At 41.9% G+C, this 26,253-nt stretch overlaps 2 protein-coding genes across 4 annotated transcripts in view; both read right to left on the bottom strand.

Moving 5' to 3' along the window:
• Positions 1 to 20,597, bottom strand: part of gab2 (GRB2-associated binding protein 2) — a 35,521-nt gene extending 14,924 nt beyond the window's left edge. The window contains exons 1-2 of one of the 3 annotated variants that reach the window (XM_061047044.1): positions 20,161 to 20,597; positions 5,373 to 5,673 (exon numbers count right to left, since the gene is read on the bottom strand). In XM_061047044.1, the coding sequence (XP_060903027.1) occupies positions 5,373 to 5,673; positions 20,161 to 20,232 (373 nt within the window). In that variant the 5' untranslated portion in view covers positions 20,233 to 20,597. Of the gene's footprint in view, positions 1 to 5,372; positions 5,674 to 5,833; positions 5,913 to 20,160 lie in introns of those variants that run through there. The other 2 variants (XM_061047043.1, XM_061047045.1) reach the window with 2 other exon arrangements.
• A 608-nt stretch (positions 20,598 to 21,205) lies between these two features.
• Positions 21,206 to 25,977, bottom strand: nars2 (asparaginyl-tRNA synthetase 2, mitochondrial). The gene is made up of 14 exons (XM_061047046.1): positions 25,651 to 25,977; positions 24,293 to 24,402; positions 24,047 to 24,167; positions 23,802 to 23,942; positions 23,630 to 23,710; positions 23,409 to 23,503; positions 23,127 to 23,259; positions 22,565 to 22,663; positions 22,396 to 22,433; positions 22,237 to 22,303; positions 21,976 to 22,113; positions 21,741 to 21,838; positions 21,534 to 21,560; positions 21,206 to 21,445 (listed from the first exon to the last, which is right to left on the bottom strand). Exons 1-14 carry the CDS (start codon positions 25,804 to 25,806, stop codon positions 21,301 to 21,303), a joined length of 1,449 nt encoding a protein of 482 aa, XP_060903029.1. The 5' UTR covers positions 25,807 to 25,977; the 3' UTR covers positions 21,206 to 21,300.
• Between the last annotated feature and the right edge of the window lie 276 nt (positions 25,978 to 26,253).

The raw sequence follows: 26,253 nt of genomic DNA, 5'->3' as shown, positions 1-26,253 counted from the left end.
TGTTCGCCGCCTGCGTACAGTCTCCGGTCGTGCGCAGATGACAGAACATGAACGTCACCAAAAATGATTTAACACACAACTTCAGTCAGCCCATTGCAGGAGGTTTATTTAATTGATTTGTTGTCAATAAAAAAACAATAGATTACACAGTAAAGGTTTGACAGAAGTGACTTTGTTCTTCAGAAAATGTCAGAAACCCTTAAAAAATAAAAAGATGTAACCACAAAGAATTAAAATACTTTTTAAAACAATAGTTAAATAGCAGAGTAGCATTAAATGACCTACATTTATGAAGGTAACAAACAGTTAGCACAACTATCCTTCTATTGTTACCTGCTATTGTCAGGGTACAAGTATCTTGTGTTTATTTCAGATACATTTTATCAGTGTGTGTGCATTCATGCAAATGTGCGAGAGAGAAATGAGATACAGAGAAAGATATGAGAGACGCTTCTAAGAGTTGTGTAACACTGAGCTGCTGTCATGTGCTGCCCTTGGCCAACCTTCCTCGTACAGTCCACAGAAAGCAGTCTGACTTTAGGCTGCGGAGGCAAACTCCGACGGACAAAAACGAATCCACCTGAGAGACGCAAACACGTCTAAAGACCTACCATTGTCTAGGCGAGCCTGGTCAATCTCATTCACATCATTTCAATCCTTACCTTGACACTGGAGCTGCACAACAACAAATATGACCTTGTGAACACAGTAAGTATTATAGCTGCAAGAACAATCAATATGGATTTCAGACATCCATGTTGATGTGATTTTAGTGTGCTTCACCTTCTGTCTGTCTCCGGGGACTTGTGCTATTTACAGAAGAGGAACTAACATCTTGGCTTTTTTTGTAAACTAGTTTGTTTTCTTTCAGAGAGGGATTTCCCAGTCTGCTAAGTGACACACCGGCTCAGACCTTCAGCTGTCTGCAGGGAGAACATCCCACAAACTATCTTTAGTGCTAAAGGATGTTTGTGAACTGGGTACGCTTTGCTACTTCACATTAACATGACTGTATCTGAGTCACTTCATCAAACTGTAATCACAGAAGCCACAAGTACAAGACAGTGCATCGACTCACAAAAGCCCTGCTTGTTGAACATCAGTTTACACGTTGCTCGTTGTGTGACGCTATAGAGGCTCAGAGGCTCAAGATGGGAGGTGACGCAGGGGGAATTCTGATTCAGGACGGGGGTAACACCATTCTCACTGCAGAAACCAGCCAGCTTTAGTGTTGCCAAAGTGGGTAGTCAGCGACTTCATCAAATTGATATTGCAAAACGTTTCCGAGGTATTTCACAACTACCCCGACAATTCCAGACAACAACATCTTTTCTCACCTGTTATTACAGGGAGGTTACTCATGTTGATTACCTGAGTAGCTACAGATAAAGAATAGATCCTACAACTACTGGCAATGCAAATAAAGGGACTGAATACTGGGAATCGTGGACAGAATGTAAAACCCATTTTTTTTTGGATTTAAGCCAATTCTATGAATTAAACCGATTTGTTGATGACTTACAAAAGCTCTCTTAATAAACACTTCTTCTACAATGTTATACAACATGTAGTTTCCCCATGTGTAAATACACCTCACACATCAACGAGTTCTACAGAAGGTCACTCTTATCCAAACATTTAAGAGGAGGTGAGTTTTTTTTATTTCCTCAGCCTCACCGACCGCGTTCCACATCAAGAGGCAGACAGGAGTTATTCAGTGGAAGAGAGGGATGGATCTGTTTTAAGTCAACAACTTATTACTCAGAAAAGATAGTGACGTGAATCTAATGTTTGTGCCAATCACAAAGTTGGTTTTACAAGGAAGGTGTGCGTGTGCACTGATCTCAGATGTCTGTGTGTTTGTCTGTTCGAGGTCCTGATAGAGCAGAGAAGGAGAGATGTGTGCCTTCATTGTAGAGGAGGACGGTGGAAAGAGTAGGAAACTAGGGAGAAGAGAGCGGGAAATGACATACAGCAAAGTGCAGAGGGTCGGAGTCGAAGCCGAGCTGCCTGCTTCAAGGACTGTAGCCTCTACATGGGCCGTGCAATATACTCCAATATCCAGCGCCTGGAAGAAGAACTTTCTATGTGAAAAAAATGATGTGATATCATTTCAGTATCGGTTCAAAACTGAACGGTCATGTTACCTGTTACTTCCTGCAAACTGAGATAATTATCAGACAGCTGAACAGCCGTCAAAGGAAACCAGTGGTTAAAACACGCAGATATATGCGCCCTCTTATAAACAGATAAATGAAAGAACCACACACAAGTTACAACACCATTTCCTCCGAGACATCTGGTTCATAATTAACACAGAGATCAAGTTATTCAATACTTTAGAAACAGGGGAGGCTTGTTGCTTACGTTCATTATGAAATGAGCGTTACATTACATTTTCACGCTCATGAAGAGCAGAGACACACTTTTAGCTGGTGTTGGTTTTGGTTTTGTAATACTTGTCAAAATCGGTCAGACTTTCTATGAACATCACAACCCTCTGGCACCAGTAATGCTGAGAATCAGGATTGGGCTTGGAAGAAGCTGTTGGTGGTTTTTCAGAGAAAAGACTCACACAGAAGGGTGCTAAGAAATTCTAATCATAATCTACCCGTTAAAATAGAGTCTGGATGCCTTTATACAGAACGCAGAGAGCAAAAAAGAGTTTCTTAGGATGCTTCTCAGAAAAAGGGAACTCAACAACTGAGTGAAAACACAGCTACATGACCTAAGCAGCCTGATGTGTTGTTTACAAAAAAAAAAAAAAGAGCCTGCAATCACTAATACAGCTGTCATGACATAAACTCTCTCACTCCCCCAGCACATTTTCCCAGCCACACCCCGCTGGCTGCAGTTGATACAGTTTCATAACAGGACCTCACTCACGACTGAACTTGGACCAAGAGGTTCCCCCCCTCGTGATGTAAGCATTATTACACTCTCCACAGCTGGTTTCTATTCCACACCTGGACATGTGGCATGTTTTAGATGATCAACCATGTGCACAAAAAAAATAACGTCCAACAGCTGCCTCATGGAGGGAAAACAACAGCACGAGTGCAATCTGGAAGGGGAGTGGCAATAACATGAGGAGTGTTTTTCTCACAAACTCTCCCAGAATCAAAATGATTAAAGATATTGGTGGTGAGATGCAACAACCAGTGAACCCTGAGAGGAGTGGAAGTAACAGAAACTGCCACCACGATCACGCTTACTATCATCAGACGGTTTATAATTACATGATCACAAACATGTCTGACAAAAGTGAGTGAAAAGTCTCACTCAGTATGTCAATCTGCAATTTTCGATCATCGCGTCATAAGCCGTTTTCACACATTGCACTCCTGAAAATGTTCCAGGCAGACGTTGCCTGAAATCTTCCTGAGTTGCTTGTTGACACCTCACAGCGGGGGAGACTCAGGAGGCAAAACATGACATGAGAAGAACAATGGACAGAGCAGCAGAGTCTGGCATAGTAATAACTGTTGCCTTTATATCAGTGCTATGTGGACTTAGCACATTCATGATATCAACAAAAGAGCTGAGAGGAACATACTGGAGAACATAATCAAGCATTTCCATGACGTGCTCGGAGATCTCACTGGTCGCGGGCATACCGTCTATGGTCGCACGCCGGTTACAGAATATAAAGTCTCTTTAAGTTTTCTGAATGTGTCCTTCTGTGTTCTCACCCCGACTTCACACAGAACGTTCACTATGGGGATGGCAGGAAAAAGTCAGAGTGAAAAATGTATTGTTTTTTTTTGTTTGCATCTCACCCTGAACATTTCAGGACGTTTTCAGGAGTTTTGTTAAAGTGTGACAGATAGGGCTGCTTGATTACGGCAGACAACCTAACAATGATTACTTTTGATTGATATTAAGATCACAATTATTCAACACGATTACTCATTGATTTAAAAAAACCTGCATCACATGCATTTATCCAAACAAATACTCCTTACACTTAAACGTTCTTTACACGTTTTAAAAAAAAAAAAGCTGAAAATGAAACTAATAATATATAAAACAAAATATAATGTGTTTCTGAGCTTGTTGTGTTGTACTTGTGATTTATTGTCCAGCATGAGTAAAAGCAATACAACATTTTAGTTTTTGAAGGGCCAGAGGTCAAAGTGTTGCTCTGTTACTCGAAGCAGAAAGAATCTCTTCTCTGTTCCACACTAAAGCAGTTTGCATAAATATGCCATTTTCAGACAATTTAATACAAACTACTACATACATACTACTATATGGTTCCAGCAGTGGACTCTTTTTTAATACCATTAGCCCCCGAATGAAACGCGTCACTCTGTGTCTCCTGCTCACTTTAAAGAGGCTGACATCCAAATAAGAATTTCATCATCGTCCTCTAAACACAAGGCTGACATCAGAGGCTTTCTTCAGCAGATGAAAGTGAAGAGAACAAAAATCCATAACACTCACAGACACTGTGTCTAGTTATTTGGCAAGGACGTTAATCCACTCTCTCAAATGAAATAAAGATAGAATAAAAACACAGTTTCTAATTATACTGTGTGGCTGGAGCTCTGATTGTTCCAAATAACACCAGAAAGCGACGTGAGTGGGAGACTAATAACAGGAAGGTGTTTTTGTATCCTAGTTTATACTCTTAAATGTGTTAAATATCAAGTAGCGCTAAATTAACTCAGCAGCATATAAGTCGCCCTTAATTAAGATTTCAAAATTGTGTCAACAAGAATGACCTCTTCTAGCCCTTCACTCTCCATGCACCTTGGTAGTCGGTGAAGTTGTGCCAGTAAACTCTACAAATTAGAGGTTTGAATAATTAGTCCAGTATCCAAAATGTGTAGATTTTTTTTTGTAATGATCAGCATTGACATTTTATTTCCACAGAATGTATTGTGACCGTGTTTACTGTATCAACTACTCGTTTGAAGATCTCACTTTACACAGCGGATTTGATCAGATAACTTCAAACAGTGGTGGGTTGGGGCCCTAAAGTGGGTCACAGAGCCGTTCACACAATGTGCCTGGAAAAAGAAATGCTGCAAAAAAGTCTATGATGCGTTTTTTTTAAATGTTTGTTTTGTCAATTTTTGTTCAAACTGTACGACTTTTTATTAAATACATCTGATTGGTTGAAAACTGTAAGCAATTTGGGGTCACTATTTCTCATTTAGGAGGTGGTGGTGGACCAGTTTGGTAACACAGACCTATAAAGCTTAAAAGAAGTGGTGGTGGTGGTGAGGGTTTGAATAGTTAATTTGAAACTTTAGCCAGAAAAGTGACTTACAAAACCACTTGACGGGGTAAAGACACAAAGGAAAGAGTGGAGAGATTAAGGGAGGGGGAGTATAAGGCAGCAATTAAAGGTCAGGGTGGCCTACCGTGGTTGTCGTCTGACTGGTTGAACCCACACAGCTGGCAGATGGAGCGGACCCACTTGTTCATCTCCTCCTCAGTCTCAGCTACGAGATAAAAAGTGCGGTCTGAGGTCTTGATGTCAAAAACAAAACTGTCCTGGAACTCCTTCCTCTTAAAGGTCAGGCCGGCGTCCACCTGCTCACAGCAGTGCAGGTCGATGACTCGGATGGGCTTCTTGGAGTGGTCGTTCTTGTAGTACTCAAGAACATCGGGGTCACCGCTCATGCGGCCGCTGCGAAGTATGAACCAGCGTTTCTTCCATGCCTGAAAAAGGAGAGAACATGAACCTGGATTAAGAAAGCACTCATCCTGTAGGCCAGAGCAGATTTATCAGAGAAGTTTGACCTTGAATGTCAAATTTAACATCAACATTTAAGTAATCAACGAAGGAGTGAATAGCATTTTAAATTATCTGCGATCGTACAGATTCAGATTGATATTCTTAGTATGAGCGATGCACTTTGTAGCCATGGAAATGAAATCTCAAAGTTAACTGTTGATAACAGAGAAAGTGAAGTCTGCTCACTTGAGTAGGTTCCTGTGTTTCAGCACACATGTGGTTGTGTGTGGTTTGTGCGTATGTTTGAGACAGTGGAAGGGAGGCAGCAGGTGTTTACTGCCTCCCAACGTATTTCCTGTGCTGACATCCCTCCACAAGCTGAGAGAGAACTAACATGACAACGCCGTCGAGGTCTGCAGATTAACCCCCACTTCAACAACTGGTGATTAGCACGACATTAATCCAATCAAAAGTGAGAAACATCTGCATACTGTCAAGTCACTGAGAGCTGGAGTTTCTTCAGAAAAGTGTACTTTAACTGTCCTTGTCAAAGCCACATGAAAGGCAGAGGAAATACACGCTGAAAAAGTGGCAAGCAGCCATGATGCAAGAGCAAGAAAGCTACAATGAAACGTGTTGATTTCACACCAATGACACTATTGTTGTGTTTGTCAGCTGGAAAAGCATGAAGGAAGAACAGTGGCCTTGGTTCCAGCAGCCCCATATGTTTTTTTTCCAGTGGCAGTCTTAAAGGGCCTCTGTGTTCTCTGTGCTCAGAGACAAAAGAGGAAGATAGACCAGGAAGAGAGGGGGGGGGGGGGGGGGGGGGCAGAGGGGGGCTTCTGGACATCTGCCAGTGATGCACTTCCGCCAGGCAATGTCTCTTACACACAGGCTGCTGACACACAGGATCCTGCAGGCCCCCTCTCTCTCCATCAACACAGACACTGCCGCAAGGCTAACTGCCCCCCCCCCCCCCCCCCTCCAACCAGACTGACACCATACAGACGCACAAACACACACACACACACACACACACACACACAGGGGCATGAATATCTTTTTCATTGCATCTCTCACGTGCTTTCCAGAGGTTTTACAAATCTACATGTTTTTCCTTTTACAACATGTCAAAATGAACGCTTTATAAAGGCCGGTTCTGACTTTACATAAAGCTGTAATCTGCATTCTTCTCGGATGTCATCCTGTCAGGGTCTGGATCAATAAAATCCACCCACCAGGGTGTGGGGCCTGAGAAGTTTAAGAGATTTATAGTCGTTTGGTCATTTAAGTTAGGCTGGTCGTCGCTGCTAATGCTAACCACAGCGAGTCTCCCGTGTTTTTGATTTCCCTCGGAAAATTTCAACAGTGTTTAACTCTGCTTTTCCCAATTTGTGAAACGTAGCCTATAGTTTTTATTCCCTTTGAATTGTTGTTAGCTACGTTGATTATTAGCTACTATTATGCCAAAAACATAAAAAATATTATCCCTGTAATGTGTGGAAACTAGTCCAAACAACTCGAACTCATAAGGTTTTTATTTTTTGCCTTAGCAGAGAACATCTGCTATTATATTCAGCGTAAAATGAAAAATAAATTGAATTTGATGATACTAATAAGCTGTGGGTTGATAACTATGAGGTTTAACAATAATCCATAACTAACAGTTGGGGCGCCAGTCGACTAGTGGCTAGTGCACGCGTCACTGTACTAAGGCTATCGTCCTCCAAGTGGGAGTGGCCCGGGTTTGAATCCGACCTGTGGCTCCTTTCCCGCATGTCATTCCCCACTCTCTCTCTCTCTGATTTCTGACTCTATCCACTCTATCTCTACGATAAAGGCACAAAAAAAACCAAAAAATAAACATGAAAAAACGAACAGTGAAGGTTGGTGGTACCATCACCTCTGATTCTTATCTGGGTTAAGGTTTTTTTAAATCACAGTCACAAGTTGTTGCTTTGTCTGCGGTTTTATTTTGACATACAGGCAGTTCTGTTTCTGTTTTTTCTGAGAAGTCAACAAATAACTCGAATAGTCAGCAACGCATAATTTTCTTCTTTTTCTCAAGGAAGTGCAGATTGCGATCTTATCTTGGCTGTGTAGCTGAAGTACTCCTGAGGTATTGGAGGAATAACACTTTTTCATTTTGTTTTCTCTTCGACTGATACGCTGATAAAAAGCTGGAGGCTGTATGACCTAAAAGGAGCTGATAGTGGAGCCGCTCTGCTCGATGCATCTTACCAATATCCCCAGACTCAGGAAGCAGAAAAAGGTGATCACTAAAGAAGGGAAGTTAATAAAACACAAGGTGTTAGGTCCTTTCTCGCGTTGGGAGTTTGCTATGAATGTGTTCTTCTGTCATCCAAACTGGTACAGAGTGGAAGAAAACACATTCCAGTTTCTGTCTGAAAGATTGAAGCATGAACTTCCTCATTACAGAACAGTCATCATCACACTTCTACAGAACAGCAAACACAACTGCATGCACACTGTCTTCCTTTCCCCAGGTCCACAAAGCTCTTTGGTTCAGTGCCATTACACCATTCACAGAGAAATGGCCATAACTCTCTTGCAAGACCCATTTAAATATTATTGCCTTTTCTGGAAGGAGAGAGCATCACTTAATTGAGACCTGGAGAGCTGCCCAGTTTGAAGAGGTCAGTACGACCCAGCTGGGTTATTCCTGGCATCCTTCAGCTGCGGACAGCATATTAACCCAGGACAGCAACAGCTCTCAAGCATGGAGGAAATACAACTCATTTAAGAGGCCTTATCATACTAAAAATAGAAGGAGTATTTTCCACAGGAAAAGCAGTTGCTGTCTAATTCAAGATAAAAAAAAATGATGCACAGCTTGTTCTGAATGAGACGGTTGACTTTTTTTTCCCCTCTGTCATACTTACTGCTAAACTACTCACGCATATTTTGCATGGGAGAGTAAATGAAAACGCCTCGAGTGCATTGACTTTTTAAATCAGTTTTTTTACACAACACGGGTGATGGTGATGCAGCTTACATCTCACCCTCATGCACTCTTTGAGTTTGAGTTTCCCTGGTGAAGTAAATCATAGGGGAGGAGGAAACAACGAGCTAACCCACCCACCGCCTGTCCCACAGAGCATGTCTAAGCCCATCGATCAGTGTCCGAGCGCTGGGAAGTGAAGCTGTAAAACTAGGCTGAACTCTCTCAGCTCTCAAACTTTCCCCTCCCCCCCCCCTCCCGTGCTTCGGTTTAAGCTACATCACTGTTCAGAGACAACAGGGCTTAGCCGAGATCCACTGCCCCTGTTAACAACTGGACTGGACGATCCGCTGAACCACTGACAGAGATGAGAGCCAGGACGCTGAACACACCCAAAACTAACACGATATCAAAGACACACTTTAATATCTGATCGACTAACTAAAAGCCAGGAAGGACATGTTGTACTGCTCTTTAAGAGCATCACAGTAAAATAAAGGTCAAAACTGCACAGATTCAAAACACCAAAACTGATAAAGCAAAAAAAGAAAAAAAATCATCCTACTGTGGAAGAGAAGTTAAGACTGAACTTCCCTTTAAAATCACAGTTGAAACAACCGTGCTTATCGGGATTTTGAGGGTCACAACTCGAGGCTTTGAAAACAAAAAAGAAGAAGAAAAAAAAAAGAATTGCGTGCCAGCGCTCAAAGCCTTCCAAGATGAAGATCAGCCATCCGTATGTATTAAAAGCATCACGTTCAGTCCTTTCAGTCGTCCTACTAAAGTTTGCCTCTAACATGTTCCGACGTCTCATTGGTCCTGTAGCAGCCCGACACAGATCGACAGAGACTTCAGTGGAGTACAAAAGAATAACCTGTTTGCATCTTTTTTTTCCAATGGCTGGGAAGGAAAACATCTAATAACAAGACAAAAAAATCTTTTGAGTGAGTCTGCTTCTAAAAATAGGATCAAAACTGTTTTTTTCTTTCTTGTCAATTCCTTTTGTTTCTTGGTGTTTTGATAAATATCCTTGTTTTTCGCTCTATTTTAAGGCAGACTGCAGAACAAGGACACTGTGGGAAAACAAACAGATTCATACAAAAGCTCCCAGTTTACAGATATTAAAAGGGAAACCATTGTTTGGGACGTGTTGACAGTTCTCCAACACTTTATAGCCCCTTGAGGAAGAAACACACGGCACGGCATGACCAGTTGCAACAATCATTTACTGTATTTGCCAATTTCTAAACAAGGACAGTAAACACAGGCAGTCTCCTGTATGTGAGGCGAACTCATCACCCTGCTGTCCTAGTAACACACACTAATGAACTCAGAGATGGTTGTGGCTCACACAATAATCCAAGGTGTGCCTATATGACAGCCATGGAGCGACAGATAGAGAGTGTGTGTGTAGTAGTAGGCTGTGTCAACAGGCGGCCTGATAAGCATCACTCCGCATGTTTTTAAATGTGTGCGAGCAAACATTCAAACTAAACACGTGTGTTAGTTAAAGGTTAGTATGCTCTTGTTTACCTCTCCTCCTATTAGAGAGAGGAGACGGCAGGTCGTCGTCTCTGACTCCGCCTCCTCCTCCTCCTCTGCTGCTGCTGCAGTACACACACTGTACAGCTGCACAAACACCAGCACTGAGGAGCTGCAACACAGTCCTCGTATCCATCATGCTCGTGTACATTTTACCATCTATTAGCAGCTTTCATAAAGGTCATGTGTTGCGGCTGGGTGATTTACCTCTTGTGACCCAGGAGCAAGCGCTCACACTAACAACCCTGCAGTAAGACTGCATAAAAACGCAGCGGCACTGTCGCATTAATGCTCGTAAAAAGAAGGTGAGTTGAGAGGGATCCCATCAGTGGTCCCACGGTGGGCTAGTAAGGGATGGTGCAGAGGAAGGGGAGCTGCAAGAGGAGGAGAAAAGTGGTTTGCTGAGGTCTTTTTATATCCTCTTTCAGAATGAGGCGTCACATATCTAAAATCTCTTTTTTTACATTTAGTTTCCGCCAACATTTCTGTGTGGCTTCTTCTTCTTCATCGAGCTCCTGCGCGGAACTTTCTTGTTGTGTGGATTTTGCTGACCCCTGTGGACAAACCCGGGGGCGATCGTTGTCTTTGCTGATCTGGTCCTGTACATGTGCAAGAAGGGTTTTTTCAGACAAAAACAAATCTCACCCTGCTTTTATTTGAAATCTCGACCATGCTAATCACAATGACCCTTTGCCGTCAAATAGGGCTTTTTCAAACTTGCAGATACCGCCTGAAAAACTCCTGATATTTCCATGAGGTGTTTGTGTGAACACAAAAGGCCCAATTTTTCACTCGGACGTGACCCAGAGTCTTAGCATTTTTTCCCACAGCAAGTCAGAGTGAGCTGATGTGGGACCGCAGCAGGATATTCTCCGGATAATTCATTTCGAGCCAGTTGGAGAGGGTGGTGATGTGAGTCAGTGCAGATGTATGCATGTGACCAATACGACCTCTGTGCACGTCATTATACAAGTGCATTATGTTTTCTGATCATCAGTTTGTTGTTCTCTGCTCTTTTGTTGATATGTGTGATTCCCTCGAACGACACAAAGCATTGATATAAAGAAAAATATTCTCATTATAGCATCGTATAGACGACTAGTGCTTCCACCGCTATTTACGTCTTACTTCAAGAGACCCCCCCCCTCCCCGCCTCCCCTTCCCATCTGACAGGGATAGTCTCCCGCTGTGAGGAGCATATGTGAAGAGGAGAGTCTCTGGAGCAGTCCTCCTGAAAATGATCTCGATATTCTCAGGAGTGCATTTGTGTAAATGGCTAACGAGTTTGAAAAAGGCTGTTGATCTGCGGTCTGACACCTACAGTACCACGTGGCAGGAGAGACATAGATAACAGGATATAACATCATCTTTTTTCGACATGATGCTCTCCTGTGCTCCTGCAGGTTCTTCAGAGACATCAGTATTCATTTCAGTCTGCTTCATTACCAGCTAAAATAGTCCTCACAGGAGCATTAGTTATCCTAATCGTGTGTCACATCTTCCTTATTTTATTGCCTAAAACACTTTATTTGAACACTTATGTATCTTTTTTTTGGCAAAAGGTTTGCATTTGAGGTCCAGCCTAAACTTGGTTTACTTCTTCTTAACCTCTCAGTGTAAATCAACCTTGTTTACAAAGGTTACAAATAAAAACCTTAATATAAACTATTCCCGACCTCCGCTGCTCATTCCTAAGCGCGAGGCAGTATTTTGTGTCTGTCGCCCCTGAATTGTAAATGTTTCGGAGCGAAAAGAACAGACATAGTAGTCCTCCCACATAAATATCCTGTAATGAACTCTTCCCACATCCAGTCTGTGGGGGCGGTGTGTTTTCTACTCTCTCAAAGTTAGTGAAGGAACAAAAGAGGAATATTTAGCACATAAGTGATTTCACTGCTTGTCCCTGCTGGCGCCGGAATAAAAGCACGTATTCGATCCAGAAAACACCTCGCAACAAAAGAACAGCAGTGAGGGCCATTTTGAATGCATGAATCAAAAGGTGGGACCGACATAATGGCCACGATTGTATGGGTTGAATGCCGAGACACTTGTGATTCTGGTTAATGTGGGGAGAGGGGGGGGGCCTGGACGGGCTGCGGCAAACAATGACGACAGAGTACTGATTATGTGCTCCTAATCAATAGCGGGTCACACGTCACATTCCAGGAACACATGGGAGTTTGAAGCAAGTGAGGGAACGCAATCCAATTCTCTCTGAGGTACATCACCTGCCATTCAAACCACAAATATACATTTTGATTGTGGTGCTTTCACAAAAAAATCACAACAAGCAGAAAAACACAAACACAGACAAATGCTCTGTTTTTTTTTAAAATCCTCTACGTGGTCTGCATCATTTGTTTGTGGTTCTCTCTGCGCTTGACAGGTGTCATTCATACCTATGTGACATGAGTTCATGCAACAGGGAGCTTTAGTCAACCACAGTTGGACACGAGTGCGGAATGGGACGTTCTTCAGGCGGCTCACAGTTCACACATGGCTCTGAGTCTCACAGCTCCGAGCAAGAAGCTAAGCAGACAGCCTTCCCAGACAAAGTTTAAAATACACGTTTGTGGAGCATGCCCCATAAATTCAGGTCAAAAACAAAACAGCAGTCCAACGCCGTGCCAACAATGTGAGGCCGTTTTGCATCTTCAGCAGCTAGAGCCCATTATCTGTCTGGAGTGCTGAGGAGATCCAGATGCTCCTGGGACTCGTCCGTGTACCCCGGAGAAGTAAACATGAGCAAAAAATGTTCAAGCGAAGTACTGATGGTATGAAACTACAGGCGTGTAAGTCCAGCGGACACATTAGAGCCCCCACTGCAGTTTAAATCAAACTGCTCAGGTTTCCCAATAGTCAAAACACTGACCTTGGAAGGCCGGCAGCTGCAAGACTTAACACACGCAGATAAGACCCAAACAGGCCCATAAATTCCTGTGTGTTAATAAAGAAGGTGGGAGGTTAGCCGCGGTGCGCCGAGACAGACTGGGTTCTCTCGAGGGTAGGAACACTTTTCACTGATGTTCCCTTTATGCGTGCAACTGCCGAAAATCACATTGTCCTTTGGGCGCAAGCACTCAACTCAAACCCATTTCTGTGCAGGAAAAGCAGCGCCTGATGCAATTCATCTTTCCTGACATTAAAGGGGGAAATGATTCCACACACAGAGTCTTCTCACGACTTTGATGGAGCGCTCCATCCTACAGGTGTGATGATGATGAAGAGGGATGCTGCATTCAGTACCTACAGTCCTCATTCACTCACTTCACGGGAGCAATGATCTGTGAAACCAGTAGCACACGCTATGAAAAACAAGCCTCTCAAAAGCTCTCAGCAGGTATAATCAGCCTCACTTTACAGCTGCACACTCCCATCATTACGAAAATAAGTAATCTCTCGTCATGTCTCCGCATCAGCAAAAGGCTGGGTTTATTTAGCATGAGCCCGCCCCGACTCTTTGACTGGCGGGGGAACATTATCTTTAATCAGAACTCTTTGTGTCACTTCCCCTGCCTCTGCCATCTGCGGAGGCTCATACATGTCTGCATATGGAGGATGTTGCTGCGTGCTTCTTCTGCTCTCTCCAACGCCTTCCAATGGGGGTTTAAGATGCTCAAAGGTGGATGCGACACAATATTTAAATCAGGAGAGGAGCGTTCTAAAAATGTCTACAAAGAACTACAGGAGGAAAATATTTACATACCGGGGAAAGTCTGACCACAGCAGGTCAACCGTCCCACCGTCGCTCAAACTCAAACATCACATTACTCCTTATATTCATGTGTGCATCATAGAAGTTTGAAGTTTCATTCTATTATTGTGTCATACATACCTTCATGTGCCCAGCCTGCATGGGCTTACATAAATTAAAACGTTCCAGGATCGGAGTGCACCAGGTAAACTGTATCCATTGTCAAGAAACGAAAAGAGAACGCAAAAGCCAAGTCAAACCAATTAAAAAAAGAATATCCTGTCTTCTTTTCCAAGCTTTTGAGACAAATTCATCAAGCTTAAACACGTCAAACTTAACTGTCAGTCACTGATGCTGCACACAATACTGGTATATTAATCAAAAAGTGTAGTTTGCCACTTGATTACTTTCCTTTCAGTGATTATGTACAATAATTCAACTGTTAATTTTAGTCAATTTTAAATTGATGCACGTAAGATGAATGAAGTCAGTGATTGTGCTTACATTTATTTATTTTTTTAAATCCATGATATCTCGAAGCTTTCATTATATCAATAATTCTGTCTTTGAGAGCTCAGTAACACAATATGTTTGGAAAACAGCTGAAAATGAGTCCTGTGGTTTCATGTTCTGCAACTTAACAAACCTCCTTCAATTCAAGACAGATTGAAAATACAACTCTGTGCTTCTATGTCTGGCTCTCACCTGAAAACCATGAAATGACTGAAGACTGTTGACATAATAGTCCAATTTTCAGTTCACTCAACTCATGAGCCATGTTCCACCACTGTCCGGATCTTAACAAGAAAACAATCTCATCCAAGAAAAATTGAGAGTAAGCAGAAGCACACAGAGTTTCAGAAAATTCTTATCACAAACATATAACACATCCGTCATAAAGGACACAGTATAATTGTATGGTGGACATAAATATATACAGTTAATGTAGCCTACATAAAAACTAGCTTCTTTCACTGCATCCGTCCCCTGTAGATTAAATCACTTATCAGTGCGATACAGAGAATTTTTAACCGTTAGTTGCTTTCATTTTGACTAATCAAACCTCTCGTACGACAACCCGAGTCCAAACGACAAAAGTTAACATGCCGTCATATCCTACAAACCAGGGCAGCATAAGAAGGTGTTTCACATGAAACAGAAACATCATTACACTCTCATTTGATCAGATTTACAACCAAAGGGAGACAATAATGTTTTCAAATGCATCTGTCCATATCTTAGACATAACAACATTTTTTTTATAATTCAATCCATTTCATAAAGCTATTAATATCTTCTTAACCATTTAGAATATGATGTGACATAAAACGTGAGCAATGATGTAATCAACAAGCTGACCAATCAGCACAGTGTTCCTCTGTGTAGTTGTTTTAGCAGATAAATATTCAGCAAAATGCTAATGTTCACTAACTCATAGAGAGTGCATCTCTTTGTGAATGACATCTTCAAAAACAGCACTCGACTCTGTGACAGCACAAGAACCATTCATGAGTTTTTGTAAAGTGTTCAAGAAGCACGCTCTCCACCTATAGTGAGTATCTGACACACTGAAACCTTAGATATCAGAACTGGTGAAGACCTATTTAAAAAATGTGAAAACATCATTAAAAATGATATATTTTTATGTATTTGCTTGTGGCTAAGAGAGAGAGAGCCAAAATACATTTCTCACTGACTCACATCATGGCTGTAAAGACCATTCGCTACAGAAGACCAACCTAATCTAATGACAGTCATATGACATGGCAGCTAACAGCCCATGTCAGACCTAGTAGCATAATTCCTGGATACGACTGTCTTCAGATCTAGTCGAGAGTGCACAAACTAGATTTCTCCTTTTTTTATCTATTTTCTATATTTCCATGTGGTCTCAGTAGTACACTACCCTCAATATCTGAAACCATTTATGATGGATCTGCAGAGGGGTCTGATCTAAAAATAGCCTCTTCCCAGAAGTTGTTTTGTTTAGCTGTTTATGATCCCTGTTGTTGTTGCTATGACTCATTTATTTTTATCCTGAGCACCACTTAATAAAACCATCTTTCCGTTTAAACTGTGCATTCTCAGAGTTCAGCAAATAAGTTCAAGATGATCACTTCAGTCCCAAATCACAGAGGAAAAAAAATCAATGGGATCTGCCCGCCTCAGAACAGGACTATTGTAAGCTCAGCTGATGGGGTCTTGATAGATTTAAATACTTTTATAGACCCTGAGAGCAATTTAATTTATTTCCCTGTCATGGGACCTCTGTCAAAACACTTCCTGTAGGTATGATCCTCAGGAAGTCCGGCATCTGCTATTGGTGCAATAATTACGTTTTGGACAGAAAAGACACAGGCTCGACCAGAGTTCATGGCAAAGGACAGGATATTATGACAAAGGTTCAAACAAGGCCAGCATGGGATTTCCACAATGAATGTGAAAGAATGGATGTTCTACGGGTCGGAGAAGTTTGTAATTGTAAAACAGGTTTCGACTGAAAAACGGGAATTTAGACTTTGGGAAAAAGTCAATGAATCCACAACTACAAGTTCAACCTCAGCACTTTGCTGTTGAAGTGAAGTTAAATTAAATAACAAATGAACAAAAATGATTCTAGTATCCAGCTTCATATTAATAACATGGATCCTTTTAAGCGAACATATCTCTAAATGATAAAGTAATCTGACTTTGACACTGCAGTCACATAAAGCCACCCCAGTTGTGTGGCTTGTGGGGAAAGGCCCTTTTGAGGGCCCTCAGATAAAGTGGAACAAGGAAAATGTCTGTGTGAGCGCTGGGTGTCTGTCAAAGCAGGAACTGGGAGGCGTTCTCCATTGACCTCTGAGGGCAAGGACTTCCCAAAGCCCCTCTGCAAAACAACAGCAGACCCTGCAGCTGACGGTGGGACACAGGCGGCCACTGCTCCGTCTGCCCGCCTTGGACGCTCACTAACACCCCCCCCCCCCACCAGCCCCACCAGCCCCACCGACCTCTCTTCCTCTTTGTATACCATCCACAAGGGCAACGCGTTAAGACGGTGGCAGTGGGGAAAAAAGCAGCAGCTATCACCTTGCCGATATGATCTGTCTGGAATGTGGCAATGCTTTACTGTATGTGAACAGACACGTTTGTGATGTCAGATACAACAACGGGTAGATGGGAGGGTTTAGCCAACAGCAGTTTGATCTCAACCTGAGATCAGGGATTAAATTGGTAAATGAATGATACGTCACTTTTTTTTCATGCAAAGTAGGATACGTGTTTGATTAATCAAAATGACGTATGATGACGCACGTGTCAACAACGGAGCTACAAAGAGACGTACCTGGCTCGGAAAAACTGGCCAAGGAAGTATAGTGTTTCTTTGTTTTGCACAGGTCGGGGTGGAAAGTCTATGGTCAACAAATGCATTGTGATATGTGATAAGTGGTTTCCTAAGTAGCAGCTGCAAATAAAAGATTGCTGGCGGGGACTGAATCACACATGATGAAGCAAATTTTCTGACCACCGTCTGATGAGTAAAAGAACCTGATGTGTGCAAGAGGTTCTTGGTAAGAGCTAGGGTTAGTCAGTTGTTTTCATGTTCCTTTCTGCTTATTCTGGACATTGTTCAACAAAAGCAAACAGGCCACGCCCACATATCCTTAAACCCCTGCCCACCTCTGGAGCCTCGACCGGCCCCCCGAGAAGAGATAAAGCCAACCGAGTGAGTCACTTAGAAGCTCCGAGACATTAGAGCGTAGCAGTTTTCCTTGTGGGGATGCAGCGTGTGTGAAAAGTGACTACACACATGCCTGCAGTGCTGCTGTCACATGTCAAAGGGGGGGGGGGGGGGGGGGGACGACACAAAAAGTTTATGCTCATCATGTGTTTGGGCAGCAAGAAGCTGTTGTAGAAAGAGTGAGTCACAGCGGAGAGGTAATAGCTTTTTGTAAACAATTAAGAAAACATTTAACCAGGACTAGTTGTGCTTGTTATTGTGGCGACATGTCGTCTCCTGTCTTAACTACCGGTTGAATCCAGGCTTTAACTGCCATCAGTGTTCTGCTCCCTGATTTTGCATATGATTTGCATGCCAGAGTTGTGGTGGAAGTACCAGTTTTTTTTTTTCCCGTCCCCCCTGGATTAAACACTGCATGTAACATTTAGAGAGCTGTGAGACAGAAAACATCTGGGAAAGGTCAGAGGACAGTTTTCTTTCTAAAACAATAACCAATCATTTCAACATGGAGTACTGATTAACAAACACAGGCCTCATCTGGCTTAGACCACGTCATCATGGTAGAAAGGGTGGAATATTGACAGGGCATGTTGTTCTAGTGTTGTTAAGGATTAAAACAAACTTCCTATACTGCAACAACAAAGTTTGAAACTTTGACATATTAGTAAAAGTCAAACAGTAATGACACCTGCTCCGATACCACAGCAACAAAAATGGAAGTAGTAGGCTCCCAATATTGGGAACTTTGTTTACGATCATCAGAAATTGCAAGCAAATAAAATACCACAAACTGTCTGAATCGCACAAATAATTGGCAACATATTTGTGCAATTTAGACAATTTGTAGGAGATTGATTGCAATTTTTGATGGATGAATTCCTCTGCAACGCATCCATCGTATGAAACAGATGTAGCCTATTTTTGAAAGTTATGGCACTTTTTGATACGAATGAACATGAAACTAAGAGCTACTGTATCGTTTTAATATCGTATAAAGTAATCGACGTGTCAAAAACAACAACAATGGTGACAATCAGGTTGCAAATGATCACTGAAAAGATACACCGCAGTACAAACTACCGCAGCATTGAACACGTCACTTAAAGATATGAACAAATACATTCCATTAACGCCTCCTCAACTCATTCCAATATAATGACCGATCACGCTCGCAAACCACGTTTGAGAGACACAACACACCTTCAGGCTGGAATGTTATTGAGCGTATGTGAAAGTAGTATCTGAAAATATCCCTCTGCATCAGGACATCAACTATGTCAGATGACAGCAATACTGGGGAGTAAATGGCCCCGATTGTCCATAGCCCGGCTTTAAGTGGAAGGAATTTCAGATGGGCAGATTATCGCATTAACAAGTCTGCCTGTTCTGGACACTGCGTCTCATGACACTGTTTTCTGGCTGAAAGTGTGTGCGAAGCGCTTGTTTACAGGTTATTGCTCAGGGTGAGAAGCAGGGTGAGAAGGGCAGAGAGGCTGCTCCCTGCTCTGCTGCCTGATGGAGGCCATTATGTCAGCTCCATTATGCCCTGTGAGGGTGTTTTTTTTTTTTTTCTTCTTCTCTCTTGTTGTTTATACAGTACTGCTATGAACCAAGCTAGTTTTTTCCTCTGTACCATTGCAGCTGCTGTTCCATACTGACCACGGTGGTCTCTGTGTAAACATTAGCTAGCTTTAAGTGGAAGACAATGAGGAAACGACAGGACAAAGGGGGGGGGGGGGGGGGGGGTGCATTTGAAGACATTCAAGGATGGATTTCCAGATGAAACAGGGGGGATGACATCATGGCAAAGTCAGCTAGTAGGAACATGGAGAGGCCTAGTAATGCAACACCATACATAAACAGTGGACAGCTGTATTTATAGGAGATTGTCTCATGGTTCTATCTGCCTCTCCATAAATCCTATTATCTGATTTGCAGACAGTCCCCTTGCCCCGGCACCCAACAAGAGATGAGCAGCTTTGGCTTAGAGAACCGTATCAAGACTCTCAAAATTGTTGTGGAGACATCACTAACTGCTGTGACAGGAGTTGAAAACTGCTCTAATCAATATAGACATTACCTCATCATGGGGAGATAAAACAATATGGCAGTTTGAGTCTGTGGGCTATTTGGTCAAAACTGTAGACAGCTGTTGGGGTAGTACAAAGGCTTACTTACCCCCATGTTGTCATAGGACCCCCGAGAGGGTGGCCTACTATGTAAAACATGGTAACTGCAAATGATATTAAAAAAACAACAACATGTATTTCTAGACTGATGGTTTGATACTGTATTTCCATGTGGGTGCCTCATCTGTGGCTTAGAGAGGAGAGGTCCAGATGGTAGTGGGTGCACCTGCTACAATGGGACTTTAAATATCTGAGTTTGACACCATTTATCTGAAGAGGCAAATGAGCAAAACAAAGAGCCTCAGTTTGACACAAGACAGTTCAGCAACATAACCTCAGTAACTTGTACAGTAACAGTCAAACTATCAACTTGGAAAAAGAAAGAAAAAAAAAAACTTATCGAAAGTGTGATTCACTTACATATCTCCTCAGTTTTTTCTCCGGCGGTGACTTTCTCAACCAGCCTTGGAAGAGGATCTCTCCGCCGCTCATGTTTGTCACTGTGTTACAGTTTCTTCTCTGCTCTACAACTGCCGTCTGTCACTAGAACATGACGGCTCCTGAAGCCTTGCCTGTTCAAAGTGCTGTCGGCGTTTGGCTCTCCCTGGTGCAGTCTGCTCCCCCCATTTGATTAAAAAAAAAAAAAAAAAAATCAAAGTAGTAGCTGGTCGGAGGTGTTGCCAGTGGCTCCTGGTGGTACTATGCGCAACAACCCGGCGCGCAATCCAACAGTTTGACTCAAAAGAGGCGCAACTCGACTTGTGGGTAATTTACGCACGGTGAGCTGACGAGGAGCCGCGGGGAAACTCAACTGATGCAGGGTGAGGAAGTACCGTAGGGTGTCTGCAGTTTGTTTTCCCAACTCACACCACGCCCACCGAGCAAAGAGAGGGATGGGCTGAGCTGGGATGAACAGGATGGGAAAACTGCCCGCCGTAAAGTGGCTCCGAGATCCCAAAACGACAACAGACGACGAAAGACTTGGGTCAATTTTTAAACCAATAGTCTATTTAAGTAAAACAAGTTGGATTGTTTTAATCCACTGACGGAAACGCGTCAGATTATTCGTATATAAAGTACATGTAGGATATTCGTTGTACAGTACATCAACAAAATAAAAAGTAACAGCTAACAAATACATTTCCAAGATTTTCTGTTGTCTGAAAGAAGACTTGACATACTTATTTACTACTGTTATTGAGTCAAATGTTTTCATTTTGTTTCTGGGGGGAAAGCGCCACCTTGTGGACAGTTTAAGTACTTTGTGTGTGGTAGAAATAAACAGGCTCCATGGAATTCATTTTCATATATGATTGTTCCAAAGTCATGAACCTCAATTCAGGCTTCTTCATTTTCATGCCATTTGCTCAAATACTAATGATTGTGCATTTCTAAATGTGACTTTTATAGTGTAGTGGCAATAACAAAGGATGACATTTAACACAAGAAAGTGATACAAAATGAGTACAACTTTAAGTTAAGTGTTTATTTAATGTTTCTCAAGCAGGAACAACGAACCTTATATACTTTAAAAAATGTCCATAAGGCTTGAAATGTGTTTCAAAGAAGACAAGAATGAGAGACTCTGGGGAAAGGAATCACATCTTTGATGTTTTCAACACCAAGAATGCACTGCAAGTATCGCTCAAATCCAAGTCCAAAACCTCCATGAGGGACGGAGCCGAAACGCCTTAAATCCAGATACCTGTGAATAAAAAAATTTCATTAATGCTCTGTTTGTTTGGTGTGACTTTTCAGACGTTTAGAATATAAATGTTTTGTTTTTTTTTTACCAGCTGTAGGTTTCTTCTAATCCAGCCCTGGAAAAGTATCAGAATTTATGTAAGAGCCTTTTATTGGAAACATAAACTTCAGATAACAACTATCCTCTCTCTTCAAAGATTTTATATGTAATAAATCCATTCACAAGAGCAAAACTGTCAGTCAGATCAAATGTATTAGCAGAAGCCTTCTGATAGCCCTGGACTATGTGTTCTTACTCCTCAAGCCGAGCCCTCAGCAGATCCAGCCTCTCCTCTCTCAGCGAGCCCCCACAGAGCTCTCCAACTCCTGGCACAAGAAGGTCCACTGCAGCTGCCTGCACACAAACGACAGCCGGAGTCAGCGCGGATATGCAAATTGCTGCGATAACCCAACTGACATTACAAGGAAGGAACTGAGTGGTTAAATCATTGATGCACTGTGTATTTTTTAACGGTGAAACGACAATCGTACTGTATGCTCAGGATGGTCCTGGTTGTCTCTTGCATAAAAAGGCTTTAGATCATAAGGATAATCAGTGACAAAGACTGGAATGTTGCCACAATGTTTCACCAGGTACTTCTCATGTTCGGTCTGAAGGTCACAGCCCCACTGTAGGAAAGAAGAGCACAGTCAAAGGAGCTCTGTGTCTTGATAGAGTTGGTAGCGAACAAACAGAAGAGGTAGATATCAAATCTGCACGATCAAAGAGACAATAAAACTGGAGCCACTTACATTTGTTGGGAAGGCAAATTTCTCAGAGCTGCGGTTCAGGATGTCAATAGCCTCAGTGTAGCTAATCCTGAAAGTAGAATAAGATAGCATCATTTATATGACGTCTGTATTCTTTCTCTTATTCAATTCAAATGCCATGTTTGGAACAAATAGACTCACACAGGAAATCTCTTCTTCAGCATAGAATCGACAGTTTCCTTAAGAGTGTGTGGGTGCAAAAGGAAAATATGTAAATAGGGATTAAAATGAACTAAGCTGCCGTGTAGCCGACTGTTATAATGAGCCAGGTTATGCACCAAGGTTAAATAAGTGTCCATCAGGGACTCACCCTGTGTCCAGGAGTCACATGCTTGTGAAACAAATCCACATCCTCCGGACAGTGAGCTAAGACATGCTCTGTGGCCGACCGGAACACGTCCTCCATGACCTAAGAGTCGGGCCCAGTTTAATTATTAAAGCTGGCAACTGTGCACAAGGGCAACTTGAAAAAGGGCACACGGGGTTAGTGTAATACGTGAACTTCATAACGCAGGATGTGATTTCATGTGATGTGACATTGGTACTCTTTATCCGAGAAGCTTGTGTTAAAAGTAATAAAAGCCCTCTATCAAAGGTTATCAGACTAAATGTCATTCTATGCAGGCAGCCCCTCCTTCTCTGGACAAAATGATCCAACACAGCTACAGTATGTGAAGCAGCGCGGAGGGAACAAAGATAATACAATAAAAAAGTAACACTAGACCATTTGCTTTCCAAACGCTTAGAAATCAATCATCAGTTTGCCCAGTAAAGAATAAAGCACGTACCACACTACGGCAGTTTAACCGATGTTGCTACTTTGATTCATTTCCAGGAGCAATATTGTATTTGAGGAAAATGACATTATGTACCTTGGTGAGATCCTCTAAGGACTCTGTGAAGGAGACCTCGGCCTCCACCATGTAGAACTCAGCCAGGTGACGTCTGCTTTGGGAGTTCTCTGCCCGGAAAGTTGGCCCAAATGTGAAGACTTTAGATAAAGCCCTGGGAGCGGATGAGTGACATGCATAATTAAAAACGTACCTCAGAGTATTTCAGTATTCTGAGCCAGAACACACACAGAGGAGAGGCAAATAAAAAAAATAAAAAATAAAAAAGATGATCACTGAAACATAACGTATCGTTTCTCTCACCCTGACATCACTTCCAAATGAAGCTGACCAGAGACGGTCAGGAAGGCTGGGACGGAGAAAAAGTTCTCATCTTCGTTACTCTCTGGGCTTGATGGCTGTGGTAACATCAAAAAACGTTTCTAAGCATCAAGCAGTCTACTAGTGGAGTTACTAAAAGCTTAAACACAGTCATGTTTATAGCACAGCACCTTAACTTTTACAACCAATCTGGAGATAATCACCTCAACCTGAAAGAGCTCCCCCGCTCCCTCGCAGTCATTCGAGGTGATGACAGGCGTGTGAATCTGCACGAAGCCATTTTTCTGAGGAGAAAAAAACAACAGAGGTAAAATAATGAACACAAAAAGCCTTTCTGAGTTCAGTGTTGAAAAAGTCTCCTGCTGGTGTTTTCACCTTGAAATATGATTGGATGGCTGTAGTGGCCTCACTTCGTACTCTCAGCAAGGAGCTAAAGGCATTCGTTCTACACCTGAGATGAGGAAACTGACGAAGGTACTCGAGGCTGTGTCGCTCTTTGATTTTAAAGGGAAAATCCTGGAAACAAAAAAAGACAACCTTAGATCACAAAAAAATATATAACAGAGCTGAAGTATGATATAAGCTGTGTGTGGGATGTTTACAGAGAGTGTTGTCCTTACCACGGGGTTACACTCTCCGACTACTTGGATTTGGTGAGCTTCAAGTTCAACAGGCTGTTTCTGGTGTGGACTTCTCTTGAGAGTTCCTGTGACTTCAACAGCACAGCCAAACGTGAGCGACCTTAATTTGAGACAAAAGAAAAGAAGTGTAAGACATTCAGATTGTTTATGTTTTTTTTTTTTTATTTGCAGCCTCAAAGTGAAAGGTGAAGGATTATCTACAGAGAATAAATGTGAGGTGTTTACGGGTTATTCAGCTCTGAACTGGCGACGATCTGCAAAGGCTGCAGAGAGCTCCCGTCATTCACATGGAGGAAGAGATGTGTCTTCTGAGGTCTTACAGAGCGAACCCATCCCTACAGAAGAGAAACAAATCAAATGACTGCAAGTAAAGAAATCTCACTTTAATGTCAAGTTTAAAAAAAAACAGACGAAGAAGATATACCTCAGAAGAAATAAAAACAGTATACAGCTCTATTTTACATCAAGGTGTAAGAAATGTTATCAAACACTGTCACAGCTTAGGGTGCAGAAATTGTGGTCCGGTAAATTATCACTGATAGCAGTTCTAAGACGGCCATTTATTAAACGAATTCCCATGTAAAGTAAATACATAATATCACCTCATTATTAAACACTTTTCATTTGAATCTAAGAATAGCTCAACAACAGCTGCTATACGTATCAGTACTCCTCATTTTATTATCATTACAGTAATCTGAACATTTAACAGATCAATCTATTATGATACTCTAACCAATATCACTGGTGCTGTAGCCCTAAATGTATTATTTTAATTTATGTTGTTGTCTTTCTTCCTGTCTCTCCCTCTATCCCTCTTTCAAGCCCATCACAGTTTCAGCACATCAGTCTGGTTCTGCTATGTTTTTTTTTTCTTTATTAAATTACTTTACTATAGTATATTATATTTACTATAGTATATTATACTTTACAGGGACTTTAAAGTAAAAAACAAAACAAAAAGCACAGCCCCCTCTAAGGTCTGAAACCTTTAACTGCACAATGGTTGATGAAATGCCTGTTTTCAAACTTTAACTATGGACTGACTGTTTTCAAACTCAAACTAAACTATATGAAATCCCTGTTTTGAAAACTAACTTATTACTTAACTAAATAAAAACCAACAAGTCCATTAGGTGATGCTGTGAAGGACTCCAAGCACTCTTCAAATCACTTGCTTTACCTAAATGTTGTCTTGTTTGTCATCATGTTTTTGTTCTTGTGAAGCCACATTGTGGACAAATAAAGTTATTTTCTATTCTATTCTAGTCTTGACGTTCTGCCTGTTAAAATGCAGTTTATTCCTTTCCACTGTTACTTTGATAAATTGTGCTGTATAACAAAGAGTGAGGTCTTCTTGGGAAAACACTTGTTGTGAATTGTACCATTCAAACAGATGGATTGATTAAAGCTGACCTATAGAACATGCACAATGACGTCATAACCTAGTTGTATGTAAAGTGTTGGGAAAAGTAAAGCAAAGGTTTAAAGTAAAGCAGGTGATGTACATATATAGTTCCTCAAACATAACACTATTGGGGTTAGTTTAACTCCTATGTTATGAACCGGAGAGGTTAAATTACCTGTACTTTGACATTTGTATCCAGTCCAGCTCCTGAAACAGCCTCGGACACTCTTAATGTTGTCGGTGTCTTCTTACAGTAATGTCGAATAGTTGACAGTATCTCCCGAGGAGTGGTTGATGCAACCCAAAACGTTTTAGCTGCAGCCTGAAACATCCTGCAAACAGCTGCTTAGTGAGACACACACACTGCTAGAAGAACAACATGTGACGAAGACTTGGAGAGATAAAAAAACATATTTTTTTAAAAAGTATTTTTGAGGATAAATCACGTTCGCTTCGGCTTGACTTTCACGTTGTGTCTTTTTTTGTATGACATTTACACTTCCTGTTTGGGTCCCTCACCATTCGTGAAACTCAGTCACGTGGTTTACGACGAGCCAATCAAATGTCAGTGGCTTCAAAGCGGTCGTCGTATTGCTCAGGGGAAATGTAGTTTTCTTAACCAGCCTGTCTACCATTATTTTATGCAATTTATTTGTGATAAAAAAGCAACAAATTAAAAGCTTAAACAGAAAGCCAACATCCAAGCTCACAATTATTATTATTTTTTTCTTAACACTGGAGCACATCCCTTGTGGAAATAGTCAATAGTGCAATGAAG

Source organism: Labrus mixtus, chromosome 9 (genome assembly GCF_963584025.1).
Source record: "Labrus mixtus chromosome 9, fLabMix1.1, whole genome shotgun sequence".
In the NCBI taxonomy this organism is placed as follows: Eukaryota; Metazoa; Chordata; class Actinopteri; order Labriformes; family Labridae; genus Labrus; species Labrus mixtus.
Note: the sequence above shows the minus strand (reverse complement) of the source record. Positions and strands in the feature narration are given on the sequence as shown.